This window comes from Schistocerca cancellata, chromosome 4 (assembly GCF_023864275.1).
Source record: "Schistocerca cancellata isolate TAMUIC-IGC-003103 chromosome 4, iqSchCanc2.1, whole genome shotgun sequence".
NCBI lineage: Eukaryota > Metazoa > Arthropoda > Insecta > Orthoptera > Acrididae > Schistocerca > Schistocerca cancellata.
The window spans coordinates 684,319,988-684,344,171 of NC_064629.1; the positions used below are offsets into that span (position 1 = coordinate 684,319,988).

Here is a 24,184-nt window from a genome sequence, read left to right on the forward strand (position 1 = left end):
AAAAATATGCACACATGTATATTCACGGCAGATGTCCAAATACTACATGACACTGCACATGTGGATGAAATGAGAAAAGATCTAACATTGCAATTAAAGTTATGTGTGATTATCATAGGAAACAACAAAATTATATACGATAATTACAGTCCATTTACTGACAGACAAGTCCCCAACAATTAACAAGGGGACAAAATAAATTATCATTGAGGTAGCTGATGCACTCTGAGCTGAAAACTATGATGGGTGGATTTGAAATGTTTAAGAGCTGAAACTGTTTTATGTAGCACAGAAATCGTAAAGTGAAACACATGTACAAAGGAACAGTATATCGTACTTGGGCTTTTTTTTTGAAGATGGTATTTATGTGAGCTGTAATTTCTGGTTGCCAAATAGCTAAGTTATACTGATGTTATTGATTATTGGTCAATCCATAACCTTGGTTTGCTTCCAGAACTTAGTATTATATTTTTTTGCAGTGATTCACAATCTAAATAATTATGTGATTACTTATTTCTGGAAGAATACAACTTTGTCAAATAATCTCAGTCCTTTAATGAAATTATTTTTTTAATATGTCAAATAAATTCTGCAATAGTTACCTCACAAGTATTTATTCCTCTGTTCATTTTCTCAGTTTCTTTCATTTTTGTTACAGGACCACATTTAAGCAACTAAGTTAGCTTTACACTTTTTTCAATACGCCCTTCTTTTTTCAATATGGAGACATTCAGAGCTGCTTAGATGCTTTAAGAGTAGTTTGCTGGGAAGATACTGAAGTAACTATTAAGGTTAGAACTTAAGTTGAAAGCTCCAGAGCTGATTTTCATCGCTTTATAATGCCCCAAGAATACTATTTACCATAACCACATCCTGTCCCACCTTTTACATCTACGAGGTGCATTCAAGTTCTAAGGCCTCCGATTTTTTTTCTAATTAACTACTCACCCGAAATCTATGAAACTGGCGTTACTTCTCGACGTAATCACCCTGCAGACGTACACATTTTTCACAACGCTGACGCCATGATTCCATGGCAGCGGCGAAGGCTTCTTTAGGAGTCTGTTTTGACCACTGGAAAATCGCTGAGGCAATAGCAGCATGGCTGGTGAATGTGTGGCCACAGAGAGTGTCTTTCATTGTTGGAAAAAGCCAAAAGTCACCAGGAGCCAGGTCAGGTGAGTAGGGAGCATGAGGAATCACTTCAAAGTTGTTATCATGAATAAACTGTTGCGTAACGTTAGCTCGATGTGCGGGTGCATTGTCTTGGTGAAACAGCACACGCGCAGCCCTTCCCGGACGTTTTTGTTGCAGTGCAGGTAGGAATTTGTTCTTCAAAACATTTTCGTAGGATGCACCTGTTACCGTAGTGTCCTTTGGAATGTAATGGGTAAGGATTACACCCTCGCTGTCCCAGAACATGGACACCATCATTTTTACAGCACTGGCGGTTACCCGAAATTTTTTTGGTGGCGGTGAATCTGTGTGCTTCCATTGAGCTGACTGGCGCTTTGTTTCTGGATTGAAAAATGGCATCCACGTCTCATCCATTGTCACAACCGACAACAAGAAAGTCCCATTCATGCTGTCGTTGCGCGTCAACATTGCTCGGCAACATGCCACACGGGCAGCCATGTGGTCGTCCGTCAGCATTCGTGGCACCCACCTGGATGTCACTTTTCGCATTTTCAGGTCGTCATGCAGGATTGTGTGCACAGAACCCACAGAAATGCCAACTCTGGAGGTGATCTGTTCAACAGTCATTCGGCGATCCCCCCAAAACAATTCTCTCCACTTTCTCGATCATGTCGTCACACCGGCTTGTGCGAGCCCGAGGTTGTTTCAGTTTGTTGTCACACGATGTTCTGCCTTCATTAGACTGTTGCACCCACGAACACACTTTCGACACATCCTTAACTCCATCACCACATGTCTCCTTCAACTGTCAATGAATTTCAATTGGTTTCACACCACACAAATTCAGAAAATGAATGATTGCAAGCTGTTCAAGTAAGGAAAACGTCGCCATTTTAAGTATTTAAAACAGTTCTCATTCTCGATGCTGGCAGTAAAATTCCATCTGCCAAACGGTGCTGCCATCTCTGGGATGTATTGACAATGAACGCGGCCTCATTTTAAAACAATGCGCATGTTTCTATCTCTTTCCAGTCCGGAGAAAAAAAATCGGAGGCCTTAGAACTTGAATGCACCTCGTAGTACTCCCTCTACAAAAACGAAGAGTTATTTTGTTGAAATGTATGTGAAACACTTGATTTAACTACTGGATCAATTTAGAATATTTTCATCATTTTCCAAGTAAGAGTTTGGATGATGGTAACATAGGTCTTGTTGGGAATCGACAGTCCAGCATCGCAGAAGGGAAATAGCAGCTTGGTTAGCTTGTAAACCAGGTATTTAGAACATTTCAGCTGCTGGAGAGCAAGGGTTTCAATTTGAGGAATGGGATGTAGGAAATTGGGACTGCATAGCAGAAATATCTTCTGGCCAGAGCAATGGTAGTTTTGGGGTGTCTGTATCATGCAAGTGTGAGGGATAGGAACTGGGTACACTTGGATGTATTGTGAAAGGAGGGGTGGCACCACGAAATGGGAACCATACCGTGAATGTTTACCTTTACTCTCACTGTCCCTTATGGTCCTTTGAGGAATTTACAATAATATATTAGTGACAACTCTTCATAATCAAAGAAACATTATTCCTTCAGTCATTTGTGGGCTATAGGTGCAGCACTTGGGTGTACTGGCTCATACTGGTTAAGCTGTCCATGTCTGCAGGAAGATTTTGTTGGAATTCAGTTGGGCATGTGTAACATCCCCATGTGACTCATTGTGATAATGTCCTCTACACAGAAAGCAGCCAACTGTTTGTTAAGGTTGAAAAAAATTAGAAATATAGTGTTAACAAGAATGTTAGTCACTGGCTGAAAGGACAGAACACTTCAAGCACAGGAAGAAAGGCATAAGAAGTGTTTCCATTTTTTTTTTTTTTTTTTTTTTTTAAGTTTCAATAATTTTTGCCAACCAGAGGGTCTCATATACTTCGTCACAAGCACAGCTCAATCTTGGATACTTTTGCAGGATGAGGAAACAGTGAACACCAGAATGTGACTAAATATGAGACAGGTACTCCACATTTCACAATCGGAGCGTCCTTTACACAATGACCTTGGGCACAAATATAGAAGTGGCTCAAGAACACAAGACACAAATACGACTGTAAAACTAGGTTTACACATGAGAGTTTTTCAATCTCAGAGAACTTTTATGAGTAATACACATCATGTAAACAGTGCTGAAGATCAGCTCGCCAGCAGTGTCCAAGGGTGGGGAAAGATCTTACATAGCCATGCTCTGCAAGTTTAGACCTCTCTTGTAGACACCAACCTCAATCTCCCAAGAGCTGCTTGCCTTAGCTCTCAGACAAGAAAAGCTATACTGACATTGTCTGGAGAGCTGAGTGTACTTGGAGACTGCTGATCAGCCATACTGCATCCCAAATTTGTGCCATATTTCACAGTTTGCACACTACCACATCTTGGAAATATATTTTGCCATACTCGTGTACACATTAAATAGAAGCACCAAAAAAACTGTCACCTGTTCTACCTCCTAAACAAACAGCATGAGCAGTTAGCCTATTCCGGAAGTTCTAGACTTAGAACAATGCTATGCATCAAATTTCATCTTAATTGTTACTTTACCACATATTAAAGAGAATAAACAAACCTGGTGCTAGAAATACTAGTGTCACAAGCAGTCTGTCTTAACACCAATTTATTTACACATAAGATTATCTAGACTGGTAATTTTGGGTCCAACTATGAAGAGTATTTCTTCCCTCTCCATTGATGTCATTCTTCTAAAATTTCAATTTTGCTGTGGGCTTTCCCTCACAAGCTCAACCCTTGCATACTCCAAAATCATCCCGCCACCTAATCTGCTCTCTTATCAAAGACAAATACAGTCATTCATGTTTCTTTCTTTGTCACTAAAAGTATCAAAAGTGCAGCCAGACGCTCTCCCATCACTACCTTTTCCTTCACACACATAACTGCCAACAGAAAAGTCTTGTGGAGAATCATCCCTCAACTCTCACAAACACTCTCACCCTGCTGTATGTAAAAGGCTTCAGACATCTGCTCTCACAAGACTCTCAAACACTTACAGAAAGTGCTCACAAGGAACTATCAAACAGTAACTATCACCGAAAATTTGCCACTGGTGTAAACAACTCTACAAGTACCATCTGAGAGTACCAAACTCTATGAGTGCAAAAATTCTCACATGTATCCCAACACTTAGAGATGAGGAATAGTTTCTGAAAATTAACAGGTACTGTACCTACAAAATCTTTAACACTTTGAAGACCAACCACTTAGAAGAACGTCAGGCCTTGAAAATCAGCCATTTATGCCAAATAATGGCATATATGTAATTGGCAAATATGTAACTGATATATCTTCAAGAATAACACATACTACAATAAGACAAAGTTTCTAGATTTATTTTTCATATTTACTTTAGTTCTTTGACAGATCACAAATTTTAAAATAATGATGACAGGAAGTATAATTATATTTTAAAAGAAGTATGAGGTGAGTTACTAAGCAACACGAGTAAACACAGGCTAACAAAAAGTTTTGGGTTGGTTCACCTACTCACAGTCGGGCATATGAGTGCAAGTTTAAAAATCCCAGTAAAGACAGAGACAATGACAGAGGCACAATTGGAAGGTGAATGCACTCCACTTGATAGAAATATTGGTTTAGTTGGATAATGATGAAGTTGGAGTTATTAGCTGGAAGCTTCTGAATTGTCTCAACCATCATTACAACTGTTTAAATATAAGATTTAACTCTGTTCTACAGATTACTCACAGCATATAATGTGAATGCAGCTACTGTTGCCTACTGCAGAAATTGTACAGTGTGTAGATCCATAGTATTGCCCATTTTAGATCTTAAGCAATAGGTATTTTTGCCCCCTTCCAATGCTAATTTCTCTTTATGCTAATATTCTGTATTAAGTGGTTTACCTTTCACATTAATTTTCTAACAAAAAAAAAAAAAAAATCTTGAACTACGAAAGCTCATGCTGTACAGGAAAAGTATGTTTTAGGTGACAACTGTCATTTATTCTAAGAGAGAAACATTAATTTCTCCATCTTGATTAATATTATATTTAGAAAGTAATACAGAGGGCACAACCTTTGATACAAATACAAAAATAACTTGGTAAAATGACTGAATTCCTCCTTTAAATGAATAAATAAAGTGTCATTTCTGTGAAAGAACATATCATAAAAGAAACCTTATAATATGCTCTCCCTTATATGCTAGAATTCTGACATACCAAAAATAAAAATGCTCATTTCATTTATAACACAACTACAATTTATCCACAATGAATCCACTTCAGTCAAAACACAAACTTACCTTTAGGTGTAATGCTGAGGTCTGAATCAGATGATCTCCTACATATGCCACTAGGTCCAGCAGGTATCTTTGCTGGGGATGGAGAAATCTTGTTTCCAGATGGTAACGAGAGTGGCACTTCAACAGTTCTCTCAACTTGTGCTGCATCGTCGGCCGCAACGTGCCTGCTGATAGGGACCAAGCAGGGACCATGCTTGATGACGTGGTGTTTCAAGTCCTCAAGAGGACTTCCAACAAAGTTAGTACCATGCGTAACAGAGAGAGAGCAAACAGAGGAAGCGCTCCTAGTTTTGTGTACAGGAGATATATTATAGAGCAAATCAATGTCAGGATCATCAGCAGCAGCTACAACAGGTACTGATACAGTTTTTTCCAACCTATTGCTTGCTAGCAGAGTACTATGGCGATTCTCTAACGCATCAGGACTTAAATTAAAATAATGTGGTTTGTGTGAGAAATAAGAATCAATCACTTGCGAGCAGTGCTTTACAGGTGCAGTGCAAACAGCTGGCACACATAGCCTATTTGCAGCAAACAAGCAGTCAGCATGTTTGGTTGAATGAAGTAAAGATGTATTTCCAATATTGCAGTGAAAAGAAACAATGTCTGGTACTGATCTGGTCTTAATATTCATGTGATATCTTACAGAAGTTTTCCTTGTATCAGGCCACGAATTTCTCCTATTCCTGATGTATACACAGTTTTCACTGCAATGTTTTTCTAACATAGTTTCTTTTAGAGACGTATCAGTAACAGCAACAAGTGGAATATTTCGCACAGAATGTTTATCTGAATAAAGTGGCAAACGGTTTGTGTGATCTGTGACAACCATCACTGTCCTGTATTTTTTGCAAGGTGCTGTAGTCAATTCACAGGCACAATCTGACGTTTTTTCCATAGAGCTAGCTGGATCATTCACATCCTTGACAGCAAGAAATGCTCTTTTATCAATGGAAATTTCAAAATTACTCATAGCTGGCTGTGGAGCATAATAGAATTTCTGTCTGTGTTCATCAGATTCCTTTATTTTCCTCAAGCAATCAATACCACTATTAACATCACTCCTTGTGGTACCATTGTTTCCTGTAGCTAACTTTGGCTTGCATGTATCTCCAGTATATTCTGTATTATTTTTATAATCCTCTTTATTGTCTTCCTGTAAAATGACTCTCACACTTGCATTGCCATGCAGTACTGAAGCAGCTTCACCAGAAAACTCAAAAGTAGACTCATTGTTGCACACAAATATTCCTACTTCCTGTTCAATATCAGTGTCAGCCTTGGGTCTCGCAAGATTTATTTGAAAGTTTTTCATTTGAAATAAGGAAGTGGTAACTGGAATTTTTTCTTCATCTTTGTAAGAAAACTCAGATACGTCATCATCTGTACTTAATGAAGCTGATGAGGATGATGATGAAAGGTCTCGGATGTTTGACATAAGATGTCCATCAACATACTGTAATTCTGGTCCATCGTCAGGCCTCGGCAGTCGCAAATAAGAACTTGCACTAATTAAAGTCAGGTCACTATCATTTGCCGTATCATTAATGCTTCCATCCACATTTCTGTCACATGTTGGGTACGTCACAGATGAGCCAGAGCCTTCTGTAACTTCTGTCACACTATCAAGTTGATGGAATGAGCTTTCTAATGTGGAATGCACAGGTGTTTCTCCAGTTGCATAATATGGCAATAAGTTGGAAACATTCACAGCTGTCTGCTTTGCTTCTACATTACTAATACTTGACAGTCTATTTGGAAAAACAGAATATTTGTGTAATTTAAAATGAAACTGCCGTTTACTACTATACACATCATGATGTAGCTTTCCCTTTAAAGCAGATAATGTACTTTTCCACTTCACATTATGAAAAAATGGCAAAAGCTTTACAGCTCTGATAAATCTGTTATTGCTTGTCGTTTGTTCTTTGTGTGGCATTTGCATTTTATTTATTAACTGCTTCATACTGTCATCACAATGACCAACAGAAAGACTCTGTGTAGACTTTCGAAACATATTTAAGCCTTGTGAGACATCACTATTATCTGTTTTGTCATAGGTGTAGGACAGATGGCGTGAATACTGTGGCCTCTTCCTGCTACACAAAACTCTACTGTTTTCTGTCTTATAATCTGTAGATAAGTATGAAGGTATGACTTTTACATGGAATTTTGGCTCATTCATTCTTAATTCAAATCTTCTTAAAAATTCTATGCTAGTCTTTGGGTAAACAGTTCGTCTTCCTGTATTTCGATACTTCCTATGTGACCCTAAGGAACAGGCACCTAAACCTGATTCTGGTCTGAGCAGATGTAGACTTGATATCAGGCTTCTACTGCCCTCTACTGCTACACTACTACCTATGGCATTAGGCTTGGAAGAAAACATGCTGCAAATTGGAAAATAGGAAAGGGATGAAAGAGAGAAAAAAGAGAAAAAAGAAAACATGTTTCAGTTTATATAAATAAATAAGTTCTATATGAACTTCACAAAAGTAGGAATGTTACACACATGCAGACAGAAACTTCTATCTGATAAGATAAAATGGTAACTTATAAATGCTCATGAGTATCATGTAAAAAACCTAAATAATTTCACAATAAAGAAAACAGGGAGCTTTCTAGCAAACTGCATCATTTAAATCTGAGAGATAATGAATATTAAAAAATTTGCTTGATAGGAAGTATTTTGTTTTCAGAAAACATGTAAAGTAATAAATTCTATAGGAAAATTTCCTATTAAGGTCAAATTTCCTTTAATTTAAATATTTTTTCCTATACAGGTCTATTCTGTATTTACAAAGAAAATGATAATCTCCAGGTGGGGGACTTTTCTCTTTTTCTTTCCTTTCCTTTCCAACTTATTTTAAGTGCTGCACATATGAAAGTGAAGTAATCTTTGACATAAGTTTACTGAACTCATTGTCAATAATCTCTAGCCCTTTATGCTTGAACAACATGACAGACTCTACACAACAGTATTTTTTCCTTCTTCTGTCAGTTCTGTTGATGATTATAACTTTTAAGTATGACCATCTGAAAGGTAATAAGTAAGCTCAAAATGATTAGACGATTAAAGCTACTGAGTATATCCTGGACTAAACAAGTACAATAAAATTCATTAATGTTGTAAATCACATGCACCAGATGGGAAAATGAAACACAAATCTGAAGACTGCAATTCTAGTGCCTTGTATCTAACGATTTAAATACTGGAAACAGTTACAAATGTTCAGAATTTATGATGGACAAGAAAAATTTTTAAGGTAAAATACTTTTTACAGTAGCTTCAGTTTGTATCCACCAGTCATTAAATGAAACAAAAATCTCTGCAACTGAAATGGTCTGCAGCAACAACCATTGTTAAGTTCAGCATCTACAGAAAAGAAAAAATGAAAACAATAGAATGTTCACAATTATTTTGCAGTGGCACACCGGTAACCTGTCTACTAATATTGAGAATAAGCTCAGTTCAAAGCCATGAAGTTGCTTATTCTGAAACACAATGGGCTGAGTGGTTTCATAAGGCATATCTAATTCCCGAGGTAATTCTTGGTCTTTAAAACCCTCACTGCTGACTTGATATGAAACTGTAAAATGAAAAAGGGGGCTGATTACTTCAATACAAGTTTGTAAATGCTATTACATTTTAAGAATCCCCAGTAATAATTATCTTCCTTGTAACCAATTATGAAGGAGTGGGAATGTTGACACCACAAAGGTAAACACAAATGTTCTTTCAAAAACTCTAAACATTCTCTCTGATTGGCATATGATACTTATTAAATGCACAAACTTTCTAGTAACACAAAAAAAGACTGAAGAACAATGTAGATATTATTATGCATAGCAACATTTGAACATACAAAATGTGAAAAGTTCAAATAATTTTTATTTTGTAATATAATTTTTTGACTTTGAAAACCCAGAACTTACATGGCATGCTTCCTCATGCTTTTTTGCATTCTGTGAAGTATCTTGTTGATACAACCACTACCTGCTATGAAACAGTGATCTAGTTTCAATAATGCATGATCAAGTGAATAACAATTAAATAGAATTTTGTTGTAAGATTAAATAAACTGTGCCTTGAGATAGGATGCACTAATCATTGCCAGGTATTTTATAACGCTGTGGGGACTCTTTTAAGGCTGAGAAACTGTTCATTTTCGTCTGAGGCAGGTAGTGTATTAACAATCATGAATCTGTACTGTAGTAAGATATGTCAAATTCAACAATGTGTGTCGGATTAAGAAATTACTTAAGGCAGTGGAGTTGTGAATGTGGGAAACCATTCTTTTCTCTAATCCCCTATCACCATAAATATGTAAGGCCTGGCATCCATTATAATGGGAATGTTAGGGAGATGATAGGGATTATATGATGTGATTGATCTATTTGTAATTAGTGTAGTTAGTAATTTTAAGATACAATATATCACTTTAATGCCTCTCCAATATATTTTTTCACTCTACTCTAAACTTTACTCAGTTCAGTCACTGTTTTATCCCCTAATGTTTAGTTCTGGCAGGCAACACAGATAAATTAACAAGCACCTCAAACAGAAATAAGCAATGCAGCATCTTGAGCAGGAGGAAAATCAAAAATAACATTTGCACATTGCTAACACAACAAAGTCCTCACTCACCTGATGGACAGAATTGCAATGAAATTTCAGGGAAAACAGATTAATTGTGACTTCTATCTGTCAAGCTTCTTGTCTATGTGAAGGTTCTTTGCAATAAAAAGGAAAATTGACAGAAACAATGCAGTAAGCTGTAAGTCATGTTATGCTCCTCCAAACACAGTTGATCTTACTTCTCTTCTTGAAAATTGATTTCTACAATAAATTCCTAATAAGAAGAAATCTGTGAAGTCTAAGCCATACCATTTGTATCACTATTCTCTATTTCAAGTTACAAACAGTCTATTGCTTTATCATGTTTCATAAACCCAATTAGAAACCACAATGTTTTTGGTTAGCCCACAGTAAAATGCAGCAAACATGTTAAAAGAGAGAGACTTAAAAGAGCAAAAATGGGGGAAAAAAATCAGTACATGTACCACATGCTTTCACTCAAAAATCATCAATTCTAGATTGAAGTCATGCATAAAAATATAATAGCACTCAGAACATTCACTTTTAGCAAATACAACTTACTCATCTGTGACTGCTGGTTCCAAGGTTGTAGAAGGCTGAAGAACATCATTAATTCTAGTAAGAGTTACAGCAGTTCCTATTCCTCTTACCACTATACCAGATTCACCCTCCAAGTCAAAGCATTGATGATACCTAGCAGGATCGAAAAAGCCTTAAAGTGTTTGCTCATTAGTACAGGTAAATTCACAAATTTTACTTTTACAGAAACAAAACTAACCCTATCACTGCATTGCCTCCTAAATCAAGTGCTTTTAGGCCAATTTTCCGCTGTACTTCACCTGATAGCTTAAAGAATAAGGTCTGTCGAGCTTCATTTGATGCACGAGGAGTTCGTATCTTGTCTATCCACTGATATTCTGGATCATCATTGACTACAAGTTCCTCAACAAAACCATGTATTACTTGAGCATGGTACCCATGAGGTATGACAGGAGCTGCAACAAAATAGTGGGCAGGCAAAGTTAATTTGCAAACAAAATGTCAACATTACATAGAGCAGTGCTTATACAGAAAGTAAGTGAAGGAAATTATTGTAAACAGGGTTCATTGGTACACTGTTTTACAAAATGATTAACTTTTTTCAATCTATGGCAATATTTTTACCCACATTTGCATTTTTCACAAGGAACACTGGTAATAGTAAGCATTACAATGGTGATCAGAAAATGTTTTGAGTCAACTTAGACCGTCCGAAATTTTGAACTTATGTTATATAACATTTATTTTTACAATTATTTAGTATTGCCGCTTGTTTATTTTATAGAACTAAATAAAGCCTGCAGTCTTTTACTATTTATCATACAAAATCACAGTCTTGTGTGGTATTTTAACTAGTGCACATACATGGACTGTTAGAGAACTGAATTTCACATTCTGAAAAATGATACTATTATCTCTGTTGCAAGTAAATTTCCATTTAAAACTAAATTCCATGGCACATAATAGTTCCACTTGATAGGTACAAAAAGGAAGTCTGCAAAATTGGCATTCATTGCTGGGATTTGTTAGGATCTAAATCACTATTAAGAATACATTTGATTTTAAAACAGTTTAAGTACTTTATTGGTGAAACAGACAGTCCCATCACAACTCCCCTGAAGTTCTTCCTCTGAATGATGCTCTTGTTTGGTATCAGAACTGAGATTACTGGCTACTGTCAAATCAATGCATTTTTTGCCTATTTCTTGATCCATACCACTGACACCTTCCTACATCCATGACAGATAATCCATGTAACTGAGAAAAGTTAAAACTGACATATGCCTACTAACATATTTTGTACTATATGTTACTGTACAGAAGAAAACAGGTACATAGTTCATGAGGCATGGTCTGGGAGACCCTACCAACTGTCAATAACACGTGTCAACAACAAACAAAGAAAGCAATAACGCAACAGACAAAAAAAACATTGTAGGGTTGGCAATTTAAGGAGAGTACAGGGCCTATACAAGCATTCCATCACAACTGATGGATAGCGAGTTGAAAATTTTTTGTGGGTTCTGAGAGACCACACCTTGTGAGTTAAGGTATATGGAAGGCTGGGAAGCAGTAAACAACTTGTTTTAAGATGACTCCATAGACACCAAACCTCAAAAAGCGATTGTGTGTACACAATGATGAAAAATGATCTCAGCATGTGAAAGGTGTACACCATTCTGGTGTTGACAGACGAGCCAAAGGATAATCAAGAGACAATTATGATTTAACTTTTGGAATGTATTAAAAGTGAACCTGATTTTTGAGGCAATGTTATTACCAGGGATGAAACATGACCTTTGAGTACATTCCAAACACAAAGTGTCTGAGTATTGAATTGCACATCCTGACATCCATAAACAAAAGAAGGCAAGAATGAGCAACAAAAAAGTGAAAACAATTCTGGCTGTCTTTTTTTATGCACAGGGAGCTGGCATCTCCAGGTCAGACCATCAACAATGCCTAATACATGGATGTTCACTGAAGTTTGAGAAAAAGGGTCTTTCAGATGCAAAAGGAGATCGCTACTACATGGGTGTTCCATCATGACAATGCCACACCATTCTGTGAGTCTTGTTGAAGCATAGTTTGTTAATGCTTCCTCAGCCCACTCACAGTCCCAACAATTTCTTTTTGATGGTGTGCACCACGACTGTATTATTGTCAATATATTTTGGATAATGGCAGTATCAATCATAAATACTGAAATCCTTTATTTTACAGATCAATTTCAGTCACTGCGTGACCATCTCCAGTGCAAACTATTTGAACCTTGTAGGCCAATATCAAATAGCACAACAATTCTATGAGGTGTAACATGTACTGTGATTATTACTTCCAACTTTTCTTGCATACAATAATTTTTAAATTTACAGAAGAGCCTACCTAACTATGTTGGTTTGGCAACTGATAAGGTTACAAGATAGGCTCTTCTGTAAATTTAAAAATTATTGTCTGCAGTAAAAGTTAAGAGGAGGAGGAGGAAATTAGTGTTTCACGTCCTGTCGACAACGAGGTCATTAGAGACAGAGCACAAGCTTGGATTAGGAAGGATGGGGAAGGAAATTGGTCATGCCCTTCAAAGGAACCATCCTGGCATTTGCCTGAAGTGATGAAGGAAAATCACGGAAAATCTAAATCAGGATGGCCGGACGTGGGATTGAACCGTCGTCCTCCCGAATAAAAGTTAAGATATTTGTTGGAAGTAATCATCACAGTACATGTTACATCTCATCAAAAATGTTGTGCTATTCTTATATGGGCCTATGAGGTTCAAATAATTTGCACTCAAGATGGTCACTAAGTGACCGAAAGAAATCTGTAAAATAAAGGATTTCAATACCCAAAATATATTAGGCTAACTTCTTTTTGTTTCTGAAGATAAAGCCTGCCCTACAAGGACACTGCTTTGACAGCACTAAATGACCCAAACCACCCTGCCGACCAGGTTCCTGTCGAGGTCTTCCAGGGCGTGTACTATGCCTGGGAAAAATTGGTGGAAAAAGTGTGTAGATGCATGAGGTGAGTACTTTGAAGATTTCTAAACATTTGTAGCTGTACTCAATATTATTTTTTATGGCAACACTAGTATTACTTTATGAACATACCAGGTATATTCATCAGTTACAAGAAAGCTTCTTGCAGAGCTACCTACAGTAAGATCAAGTGAGACCATTCTGAAAGTATGGATTTCTTATTACCTGAGAACATTTCATCATTCACTCAAAACTATCCCTAAACACCACAGGGGAGAGTGAAACTAAATAACTGGTGGAGACATTATTCTTCTCTTCATTTAGGAAGAGTGTCATGATTGTCTCACTACAAAAGGTAAGACTTTTCCTTATCACAAAATTTTGTTAAAAAGTTTGAAAAGAATCTTTCTAATAGGTGCAGTCAATTGAGATTAGGTGCCACACTGTTCAGCATCTCATCCTGGAACAATATCTTTAGCCATGCCCAATGTAAGTGCTGTTATGTACTCCTTAATTGCCTACATCTACATCCATACTCCGCAAGCCACCTCACGGTGTGTTGGAAGTCTCTTTTGCACCATCCTTCTTGTGTAGGACTTTGGGACGTCTGATGCCAGTAGAAGTTAAATTACGAAAATATTCTATCATTACCAGGTCTATTCCAAACAGAGAAGTTAAAAGCTCTCACTTACTATGTATAGTTGTGACTGGCGCTAGCGCACATCTCCCAGAGATCCTATTGATCAACTATCACACTCTTGTGGCTGTGCTAAAACAGTTAATTTATCCAAAAATTCTTAGAATGACCTCCTCCTACTTCCTACAATTACATTCAAAAATTTCCCCCTCACTTTCTACAAGACTTCTTCTCGTAACGTAATATGCACTTTCTTTCATGGATGGTCTTCCTGGATGGTATAACTACAAAGGACAGCTGTTGTTATAATGGAGATCAGTATCAAATACCCATTAATGCAATGTTTACAAGAGCAGATCAAGAAAGCAAAAAGTCTACAGCAGAGGTCCAACTTGTTGCTAAAAACAACTCCACTGCTAGGGCTCTGTTACAAATATAAATGTTTTCTGATAGAATGAGGTTTGCAAAACACTGTCTCCAGCATCAGTGTTAGTTGACTCTCTGTGGTACTGTGTGCATTAACATCCAAAGCAACAGCAGTGTTACATAAACAGCTCTATAAAAGCCAGTCTATCATGTGGAGTATTTGTTGGAGGACACAACACAAATAGACAGGGTGGTCCATCTGAAGTTTTTACCCAGGTAAAAATAGTGGGTAAGTTCGTAAGCTCAAAGGGGGCCATCAAATGATACTACACGTGACCTCCAGCCCCCATCCCCTTGGGTGGGGCGGAGGGTAACTTTTAAATCTTAAATGCAAACACCCATTTTTTATTGCTGATTCGGATTCTCCATAAAAAAGTAATCAAGTTCTGTCCGAAACATTTTTTTAAACCATTGACAGATGGCGCTGAAATCCAGTAAAACTGGAGAAGAACTCGGATTTATTTAGAATTATCCTAGAAAGACGCATCAAATCGATAAAAAATGTGCACCAATTCTTTCGTTATGCCAAATTAAGCTATTTTTGTACGAAATGTACTGTATCCTACTTTTAGCATTACCCAGGAACAACAACATGGACGTAGTAGAATGATGTTCCCATGGGGTGCTTCATTAGTGTGAGTCCCCTTGCCTCTCACAATTTGGGATGCTTAATTAATGAAATTAGCCTCAAAGAAATTGTTCAAAATTATCCCCATTTGCTAATGCATAAAGTCAATCGTCTGCAAAAGTTGTCCAAAATTTTGAGCAGCACATCCCATGGTATGGCTGCACACGCTCTTCAAATGTGTTGCTCCATATCAACTTGGGTTGTGGTCTGTCTTTCATAAACAACATTTTTTAAATAACCCCACAAGAAAAAATCAGGAGATGTTAGGTCTGGTGAACGTGGAGGCCACTGAATTGGTCCACCGCGTCCTATCCACCGACCAGGTTACCATAAATTCAAAACGTTCTGCACATTTTTAGCATAATGGGGAGCTGCTCCGTCCTGTTGGAACCAGATTCGTTGCCTAGTTCCTAAATCAACATCTTCCATTGTTGTTGTTGTTGTTGTGGTCTTCAGTCCTGAGACTGGTTTGATGCAGCTCTCCATGCTACTCTATCCTGTGCAAGCTTCTTCATCTCCCAGTACCTACTGCAACCTACATCCTTTTGAATCTGCTTAGTGTATTGATCTCTTGGTCTCCCTCTACGATTTTTACCCTCCACGCTGCCCTCCAATGCTAAATTTGTGATCCCTCCATGCCTCAGAACATGTCCTACCAACCGATCCCTTCTTCTAGTCAAGTTGTGCCACAAACTTCTCTTCTCCCCAATCCTATTCAATACCTCCTCATTAGTTACGTGATCTACCCACCTTATCTTCAGCATTCTTCTGTAGCACCACATTTCGAAAGCTTCTATTCTCTTCTTGTCCAAACTAGTTATCGTCCATGTCTCACTTCCATACATGGCTACACTCCATACAAATACTTTCAGAAACGACTTCCTGACACCTAAATCTATATTCGATGTTAACAAATTTCTCTTCTTGAGAAACGCTTTCCTTGCCATTGCCACTCTACATTTTATATCCTCTCTACTTCGACCATCATCGGTTATTTTACTCCCTAAATAGCAAAACTCCTTTACTACTTTAAGTGTCTCATTTCCTAATCTAATTCCCTCAGCATCACCCGACTTAATTTGACTACATTCCATTATCCTCGTTTTGCTTTTGTTGATGTTCATCTTATATCCTCCTTTCAAGACACTGTCCATTCCGTTCTTCCATTAGCTCCAACAAATCATCGCAGAGAAGTTGTAATAAGATTCCCCAGTAACATTTCAGTCAAAAAAATACAGTCTTATCAAATAACCATTTAAAATTCCACACCACACCATTAACAATCATTTGTGTTGATTGTCAACAGAGCAGTGCCAGTGTGGATTGACAGGGAACCAATAATGACAATCATGATAACTTAATTCACCATTGTTTTTGAATGTGGCTTCATCAGTGAACATAACACATCTAAAAAAAATCATTGTCACCTCTATCATTTCCACGACCCATTGGCAGAAATGCATGCATATTTGCATATCTTTTGGCGTTAATGCCTGTGTCAGTGTGATATGATACGCATGACATTTATGAGCCTTCAAAATCCTCAAAACTGTTGATTTCGGTATTCCAGTTTGTCTCTGAATCACACGACTACTCATTTTGGGATCCAGTTGAACACAGGTGAGAATGGCAATGGTGCGAGCGTCATTTTCATTGTATTCGCGATGACGAGGTGGACAGTGCATGTATCGATTCTGAGCTTGTTGAGTGCAATTTCGAATAATGTTTTTGCTTGGATTGTCATCTGTTTGGGAAATGATCCCCATACAATTGCGCATCTGCAGTGTATTGTTATGGCATACACCTAAAATTAACATCATATCAACAATCTCTGTAGGAGGGTAGTGAGCCATGTTTCGCTAAAGAATAATTTACTTTCATCAGTTGATGTTTACAGTTCACAATCTGAAAGTGAAGTAACGTCTGATCGCATTGCACCAACCTTTATACTGAGCCACAGTTCACAGTTTGGCCATGGTAGCGCCACAGTTGGGTGTGTAATGCAATTGTGAAGCATTCCCTAATGAGATTTTAATACCATTTCGCCTCCCTTCATCAAAAACTGTAATGGGTAGGACACGTTTTGTAAAAAAGAAGAAGCATAATTTGGTGTAATGAAAGAACTGGTGCACATTTTGTATCAATTTGATGCGTCCTTCTCGGATCATTCTAAATAAATCAGAGTTCTTCCACAATTTTAATTTTTCTCAATTTCTGTGCCATCTGTCAATGGTTTAAAAAAACGTTTCAGGCAAAACTTGATTACTTTTTTATGGAGGATCCGAATCTGCAATAAAAATGGGGGTTTCCATTTAAGATTTAAAAGTTTCCCCCCACCCCACTCAAGGGGGCAGGGGCTGGAGGTCATGTTTAGTATCATTTGATGTCCCCCTTTGAGCTTACGAACTTGTCTTACCCATCATTTTTACCCAATGTATAGTTTTCGAGATAATCTCATCCGAAACTTCACATGGACCACCCTGTAGAAACAATAAGGAGTTCTTCCATAACTGATTTAACCACTTGTAACTAAATGGTGACAGAAATGGGACTGAAGTGATAAATACAGTTGACACATGCACAAAGTCACATTGCCATCTGCTGTCAGAAAACCAAGGGTACTGTCTTGTCAGGGAGTTAGTCAGTTTCATGTTGCATGGATCATTTATATGATAAATTGTAATGATGTGGAATGAGTGATTTTACATTCACATCACAAATTAATTTATGAATATGGATACATGCGGAACTTTTATACTTGAAAAATGCAAATGTCACTTAGTAATTCCTACACACCACCTTTTACACATTACAATAATAGAAATTCTTCTCAGAATACGAGTTGTCAAAGGAGAAACTTTTTCAGTTTATTTTCAAATTTTACTTTTCTATCAGACATTTTATATCGCCAGGTAAGTGATCAAAAAGTTTGGTTGGAGCATTGTGTACCCCATTTTGCACTTAATGTGGAGTAATGAACATCATTTTTCTTCTTATATTGTAATTATGTTCACCTTTGTTCCTTTTGAACTGCAGTGGATTATTTACAACAAACTTCATGAGGAAATAAATATACTGTAAGCAATAATCAAAATTTCCTTAAAACAGATGTCTACAAGATGATTGTGGATATGCACCACATATTATTCTTACAGCGTGTTTTTGAACATTGAAGATGTTTCTTTCTTACCCCAGAACATTATTCCATATAACATTACTGAATGAAAATATGTCAACTCACTGATTTGTCTCTTCCCAAGGTTTTCAATGGTTCTAAATGCAAATGAGGCTGAATTAAATTGTTTTAGGAGTTTCAAAATGTACTTTTTCCAGTTTATTTCACATATGGACACCTAAAAATTTTTAAGTTTCCACCCTATTTATTATTTCTTCACCATATGTTGCACTTATCTTGTGTAGTACCTCTATATGCACAGAAATGAATATGTTGTGTCTTTCTAAAATTGAGAGTGAGACCATTTGCAGAAAACCAGTCAATGATACTTTTAAGAGCGCTGTTTACCATTTCTTCTGTTCTGTATGCATGCTTGCATTGATTACATTTCTAGTACAAAACAAAACAAAAAAACTAATTATGTTTGTTAGTTGTATATTTGTCTAAGGGAGTGGTTGAAGAATTATGAGCAATGTGGGTATGACATGGGAAATCTGTTTGCAGACTATGTTTTGATGGAAATGCTTGTCTGTGAAGTACGATTTTCAGCATTCTGGCTAGTGACTGATTGTCACTGCAGATGCATGGGTGGTCAATCTGTATGGGGGAGACTTTTTAGTATCAAAGCGGAAGCAGCTGTGAGATAGCATTCTCCCCTCCCCTCCCCTCCCCTCCCCTCTCCCCCCCCCCCTTTACCCAGTATCATCCCAGACCAGAAATAATTAATCACATTCTTAACCAGGGTGTATAATACCTTTCATAATGTCTTCCAATAGGCAACATTATTCTGATAATCCTTCTCAACTCTTCTAATGAGGTATTCTGCTGCCTACCCAATCTGTGAAATATCTGGGGCCATTCTAAAGCCACACTACCTCCCAACCCCTTGTTGTCACATGGGTCTTATCCTCGTGAAAGGCACAGGGTAAAGTCCTATTCCATAAACCCACCTACCACATCCTATTCAAGTCATGTTACTGGCATATCCTAACCTATAAGAGATAGGGTCACTTGTGACACTGTCGATCCCATATACCATCTCTACTATAGTTTCCACACCACCACACCAACTTTTATATGGGCATCGCCATCAACCAAGTGTCCACCCAAATGAATTACTACCACTAAACTATTAGTGTACAATGCTTGGGCATCTATAAATTGTGGAAAATGTCGACAATAAATGCCTGGGCAAATGTCCAAAATCCATAAATGCCCAGGCATTTATGCATTTTAAAGATTAATTGATAAGTGGCACTCATAAAAAAAATTTAAGCTGATGTTTTGTATTGGGGAAGGTGTTTTGCAACGCTGCTCCTGTAGTGGTTGGGTAGCCAAGTTGAAAAAGCTGCTTGAAGGTTACGGAAGAGTTATTAGATGATATAAACTGGACTGTAAACATAACTTTTTACATCTTTAATGATGTCAATTCTTGAGGGACTACATAATAATAAAAAAAGAAAACAAAACTCAAGTTTAAAAGTAATTTTTGGAATAAAATATAGTTTGCATTAAGTAGGTAACCTGTACACAGTATTTTTACTTATACTATACTGCTACAAAAAAATTAGAGCAAAAAACGTTTATTCATATTGATTTTAATTAGAGGTGTTTCATGTGCTGGTTCCGATTCCATAATTCCAAAAGTCACTGATTCTCTAGGAATTGACTAGTAACGGAACTGAACAATTCCAGCATCTTGGGCATCGATTCTTTGTTATTAAATGTTTGTTATGTTATTCTTCCCATTTTATCTTCACAGTAATGCAAAAGTAGTTAACAAAAGGAGTAGAACAGAAAACTATAGTCTGTCTCAAATGTCACTACACCTGACGATAAAGTATCTTTTTCTCCCCTCACTAAAAACAGTTTAACATTTAAGAATACATTTATTATGAAGAAACACATGCGAGCTGTTGAATTCATTCAGTAATAATTTTGCTATCAGTAATCCAATAATAATTCTTCAATAATATCAGAGATTTGACATGGAAATTATAAGCAGCTGTCAGCAACACGTGCCTTTCCTTGGTACAGCGAGTTGGAATACAAGTTTTAAAAAAACAACACGCTTTTTTTCTTCTTTCCTTTCATTCATAATAATAAAGGCAATGAATGACATACATATGTTTCAATGTAAACATTTACTAACTTTTAATATCAGGAGAATTGTTCCATCTCTTAATTGGTACATTATACACTCTAGCAGTAAAAACTTCAAAAAGTACTTTTTTATAAATGCCCACATTTTGGGCATTGAAAACTGCTTTGGTTAAATGCCCATTTATCAATGTCCTGCCCACTGGGCATTTGCCCAACCCACATTACTACACTAAACTGGGGCCAAGAACAAATCTGGCCACCCTGTGACACAACTTACTTGACTTCAACAATGACTACTTCATACTCTGTGTCATTTACATGCTCCCTCTGTAATATCAGCTTCCCTGAATTGCATACATGGAATTTGTCCTTCGAACACATTCTTTGGTCCCACAATCTTCCTGGCCTCAACCTCTGCTTGCCCCCATACCAAACCCACCTCTAGCCCTATCATCATATCTTGCACTTCACTCCAATAATTTACACACACACTTTTCTCTATATGGTCTTTCTCTTCCTGGGTTCTATCCTCCCCTCCCCTCCCACCCCTCCCAACCTAACTTACTTCTCCACTCTACTGTGTGCCTCATGTAATTTCTCCTTCCTGCTGTAGGGTGAGCTCAGCAATACTACATTCCTATCCCACTATTTTGTGTTTGTGTTTGTGTGTGTGTGTGTGTGTGTGTGTGTGTGTGTGTGTGTGTGTGCACGCGCTTCAGCTCCAAAAGTGGACACTGTCCAAAAACTGAGCAGCTTATTCACTTTGTTTACATGCATTTCAACTGCTCAGCTATATGGTGAGTGTGAAACTTGAGTTTTTCTCAGCATATAAACTTTTCGCATAACTTACAGGAATTTAGCCAGATGACATCTTCTATAAACACCGTTATTTCGACAGGTGCACAGCCTGTCATTTACAAGGCATAAATAAAACACGAAAATATTACGCACGCACGCACGCACGCACGCACGCACACACACACACACACACACACACACACACACATTAGCACTACCACACAACCAAAAATGACCAGCATCAGAGGTTATCAATAACCAGCAGGAGAGGTAGTCACTCTGTTGTTTGACCAGGAAGAGAGCACGATTCCACTCACAGCTTAAGTGTAAGCCTAGTTCTCTATTTATAAGATCACTTGCTAAATTAATCTCAATTTCTTAATGACACTATCCCAACAGCTCGCATTGCGTGTCAGAATCTTGGTGTTATTATATTCCATAGGATGACTGTTTCTGAGGTGATATCCTGCAATATCAGGTTTGCTTGACTGTTGTAAACATGTGTGTCGCTTATGCTCAATACTCTGGTCCTCCATGTTCCTTATGGTCTGACCATTATATGACAAGCCACAATTGCAAGGGATACAATAGGCACTTGCCATATGCAGACCAAGATTATCCTTTATGGAGCCTAAGTTGACCCCAACATGATCTTATACAGTGGTCGAAGAACACATTTTACATCATATTTGCATAGAATATGTCCTGCTGAAAATGCTTCCTGCGTAAGGGAAAAAGTCTGTAGACTTGTAGACTTAGGTTTCACCTTGTTATTACCAACACTCAGCCTTTTCAAAGTTGGTTGATAGTGCAATATGTGTCTAATCTGTCTTTCACTATAACCATTCTGATAAAAGGTGACTTCAAGTTGGGTTAACTCAGCTGACAGACTTGCTGCATCTGAGATGACGTGGGCCCAATAAACCAAGGTATGAAGTACACCTTCATGCTGAGCCGGATGGTGTCAACTATCACCCTGTAGATACAAATCAATGTGTGTTAGTTTCCTGTAAACAGCATCTCCCAATGTACCATCAACTTTATTCCTGACCAAAACATCAGGGAAGGGCAGGCTACCCTGCTATTCCACCTTCATCATAAAGTGAATATACAGGTTCATTGAATTTAGATGTCTCAAAAAGCTGTTTAAATCCACACTTCTTTGAGGCCAAACAACAAAAATATCATCCACATATCTGAAAAACCACGCAGGTTCCAATGCTGCCAACTCCAGAGCACATTTCTCGTAATCTTCCATGAACAATTTGGCAGTCATATATGACAACAGGCTCCCCATCACAACTCCATCTGTCTATTTATAGTACTGGTTATTGAAAAAAAAGTAAGTCGACATCAACACATGTTGAAATAGAGTAATTAACAACAAACCTAAACTCAATCGAGCATAAAAATTCAGACACAGGAATGCTAGTGAAGAGAAGGACCACATAGAAACTTACTAAAATATTGAAGTCATTCAAACTCAGTCCCTCTAACCAACATAAGAAATTTGCCAAGTTCTCAGTGTGATACACACACTGACCGACTACTATGAAGTAGCAATAGCAAGGTGTTTTGCTGCATGGTACATTGGAGCACCGATGTTACCAAGAGTAGGCCTTAAAGGAATCCCATCCCATTGGATCTTCAGAAAGCCATATAATCTAGGGGGCGCAGCACAGTAAAAATTAAGAACCGTGATAGTCTCATGTGACAAGGAGCTTCTCTTCAGAAGGTTGTGTGTCTTTCTCTCAAAAGTTTTTGCATGTCAGCACTGACTCTGTGATATGCTGAATCAACTCATGAATACTGCTTCTTTTGAACAAAATCCTGCTTGTCCAATACAATGATAGCTATGACCTTGTCTGCAGGTAAAATAACAATATCAGAAACCTCCCTGAGTGAACATAAGGCAACTCTCTCAGCAGCTGTTATACCACTCTTGGGTGAACGTGCCATAGTCAACCCAAGGCATGCTTCTCTCCTAACCTCGTTAGCAGCATCAGGAGGAAGTTTAAAAACAACCTATTTGACAGAACTTATAACATCAACAACTGGTAAATGCTTGAGGGTCGGTGAAAAATTTAAACATTTCCCTAGCATGGATAAGGTTGCATCATCAAAAGCTTTCTCAGTGACACTGATCACAGAGCTTTGAAGTTAAGTAGTAGACTCCAAGTCTTTCAAACTTTCCGAATGTCGGGTAGTTACAGAATGAAATTGCCAGTCAGACTGTAACCATGAAGCACCCCCCCCCCCCCCGCCACTTCCCCAACCAATCCCAAGCAAATAACAAAATTCTCGAAGTATTCATTAACTGCAGTAGAAATAGTTCTTTGGGAAAAAATATCACCTGTCGGCAAGTATAACATTGATGCTCAGAAATACCTTGTAGCAATACATCTAGCTACTCTGTTGAGCCCGCTAGCAAATCAGTGTGTGCATCACATTAAGAACTTGACAGATTTTTTACATTGATTAGAGGGACTGTGTTTGAATGACTTCAATATTTTCATAAGTTTCTATGTGGTCCCTCTCTTCACTAGCATTCCTGTGTCTGAATTGTTATGTTTGATTGAGTTTAGATTTGGTGTTAATTATGCCACTTCAACATGTGTTGATGTCCACTTACTTCTTACTCAAAGACCGGTACTATAAACAGACAGATGGAGTTGTGATGCGGGCCCATTGTCACATACGACTGCCAAATTGTTTGTGGAAGATTTTGAGGAACATGCTCTGGTGTTGGCAGCATTGGAACCTGCGTGGTTTTTCAGATATGTGGTTGATACTTTTTTTGTTTGGTCTCATGGAAGTAAGAATTTAAATGGCTTTTTGGAACATATA

At 37.7% G+C, this 24,184-nt stretch overlaps 1 protein-coding gene across 3 annotated transcripts in view; it reads right to left on the reverse strand.

The window, feature by feature from the left end:
• Positions 1-24,184, reverse strand: part of LOC126183522 (C2 domain-containing protein 5) — a 224,131-nt gene that overhangs the window by 91,419 nt on the left and 108,528 nt on the right. For all 3 annotated transcript variants that reach the window (XM_049925581.1, XM_049925579.1, XM_049925580.1), the window contains 3 exons: positions 10,834-11,050; positions 10,617-10,748; positions 5,456-7,845 (listed from right to left, as the gene is read on the reverse strand). In XM_049925581.1, the coding sequence (XP_049781538.1) occupies positions 5,456-7,845; positions 10,617-10,748; positions 10,834-11,050 (2,739 nt within the window). The remainder of the gene's footprint in view (positions 1-5,455; positions 7,846-10,616; positions 10,749-10,833; positions 11,051-24,184) is intronic.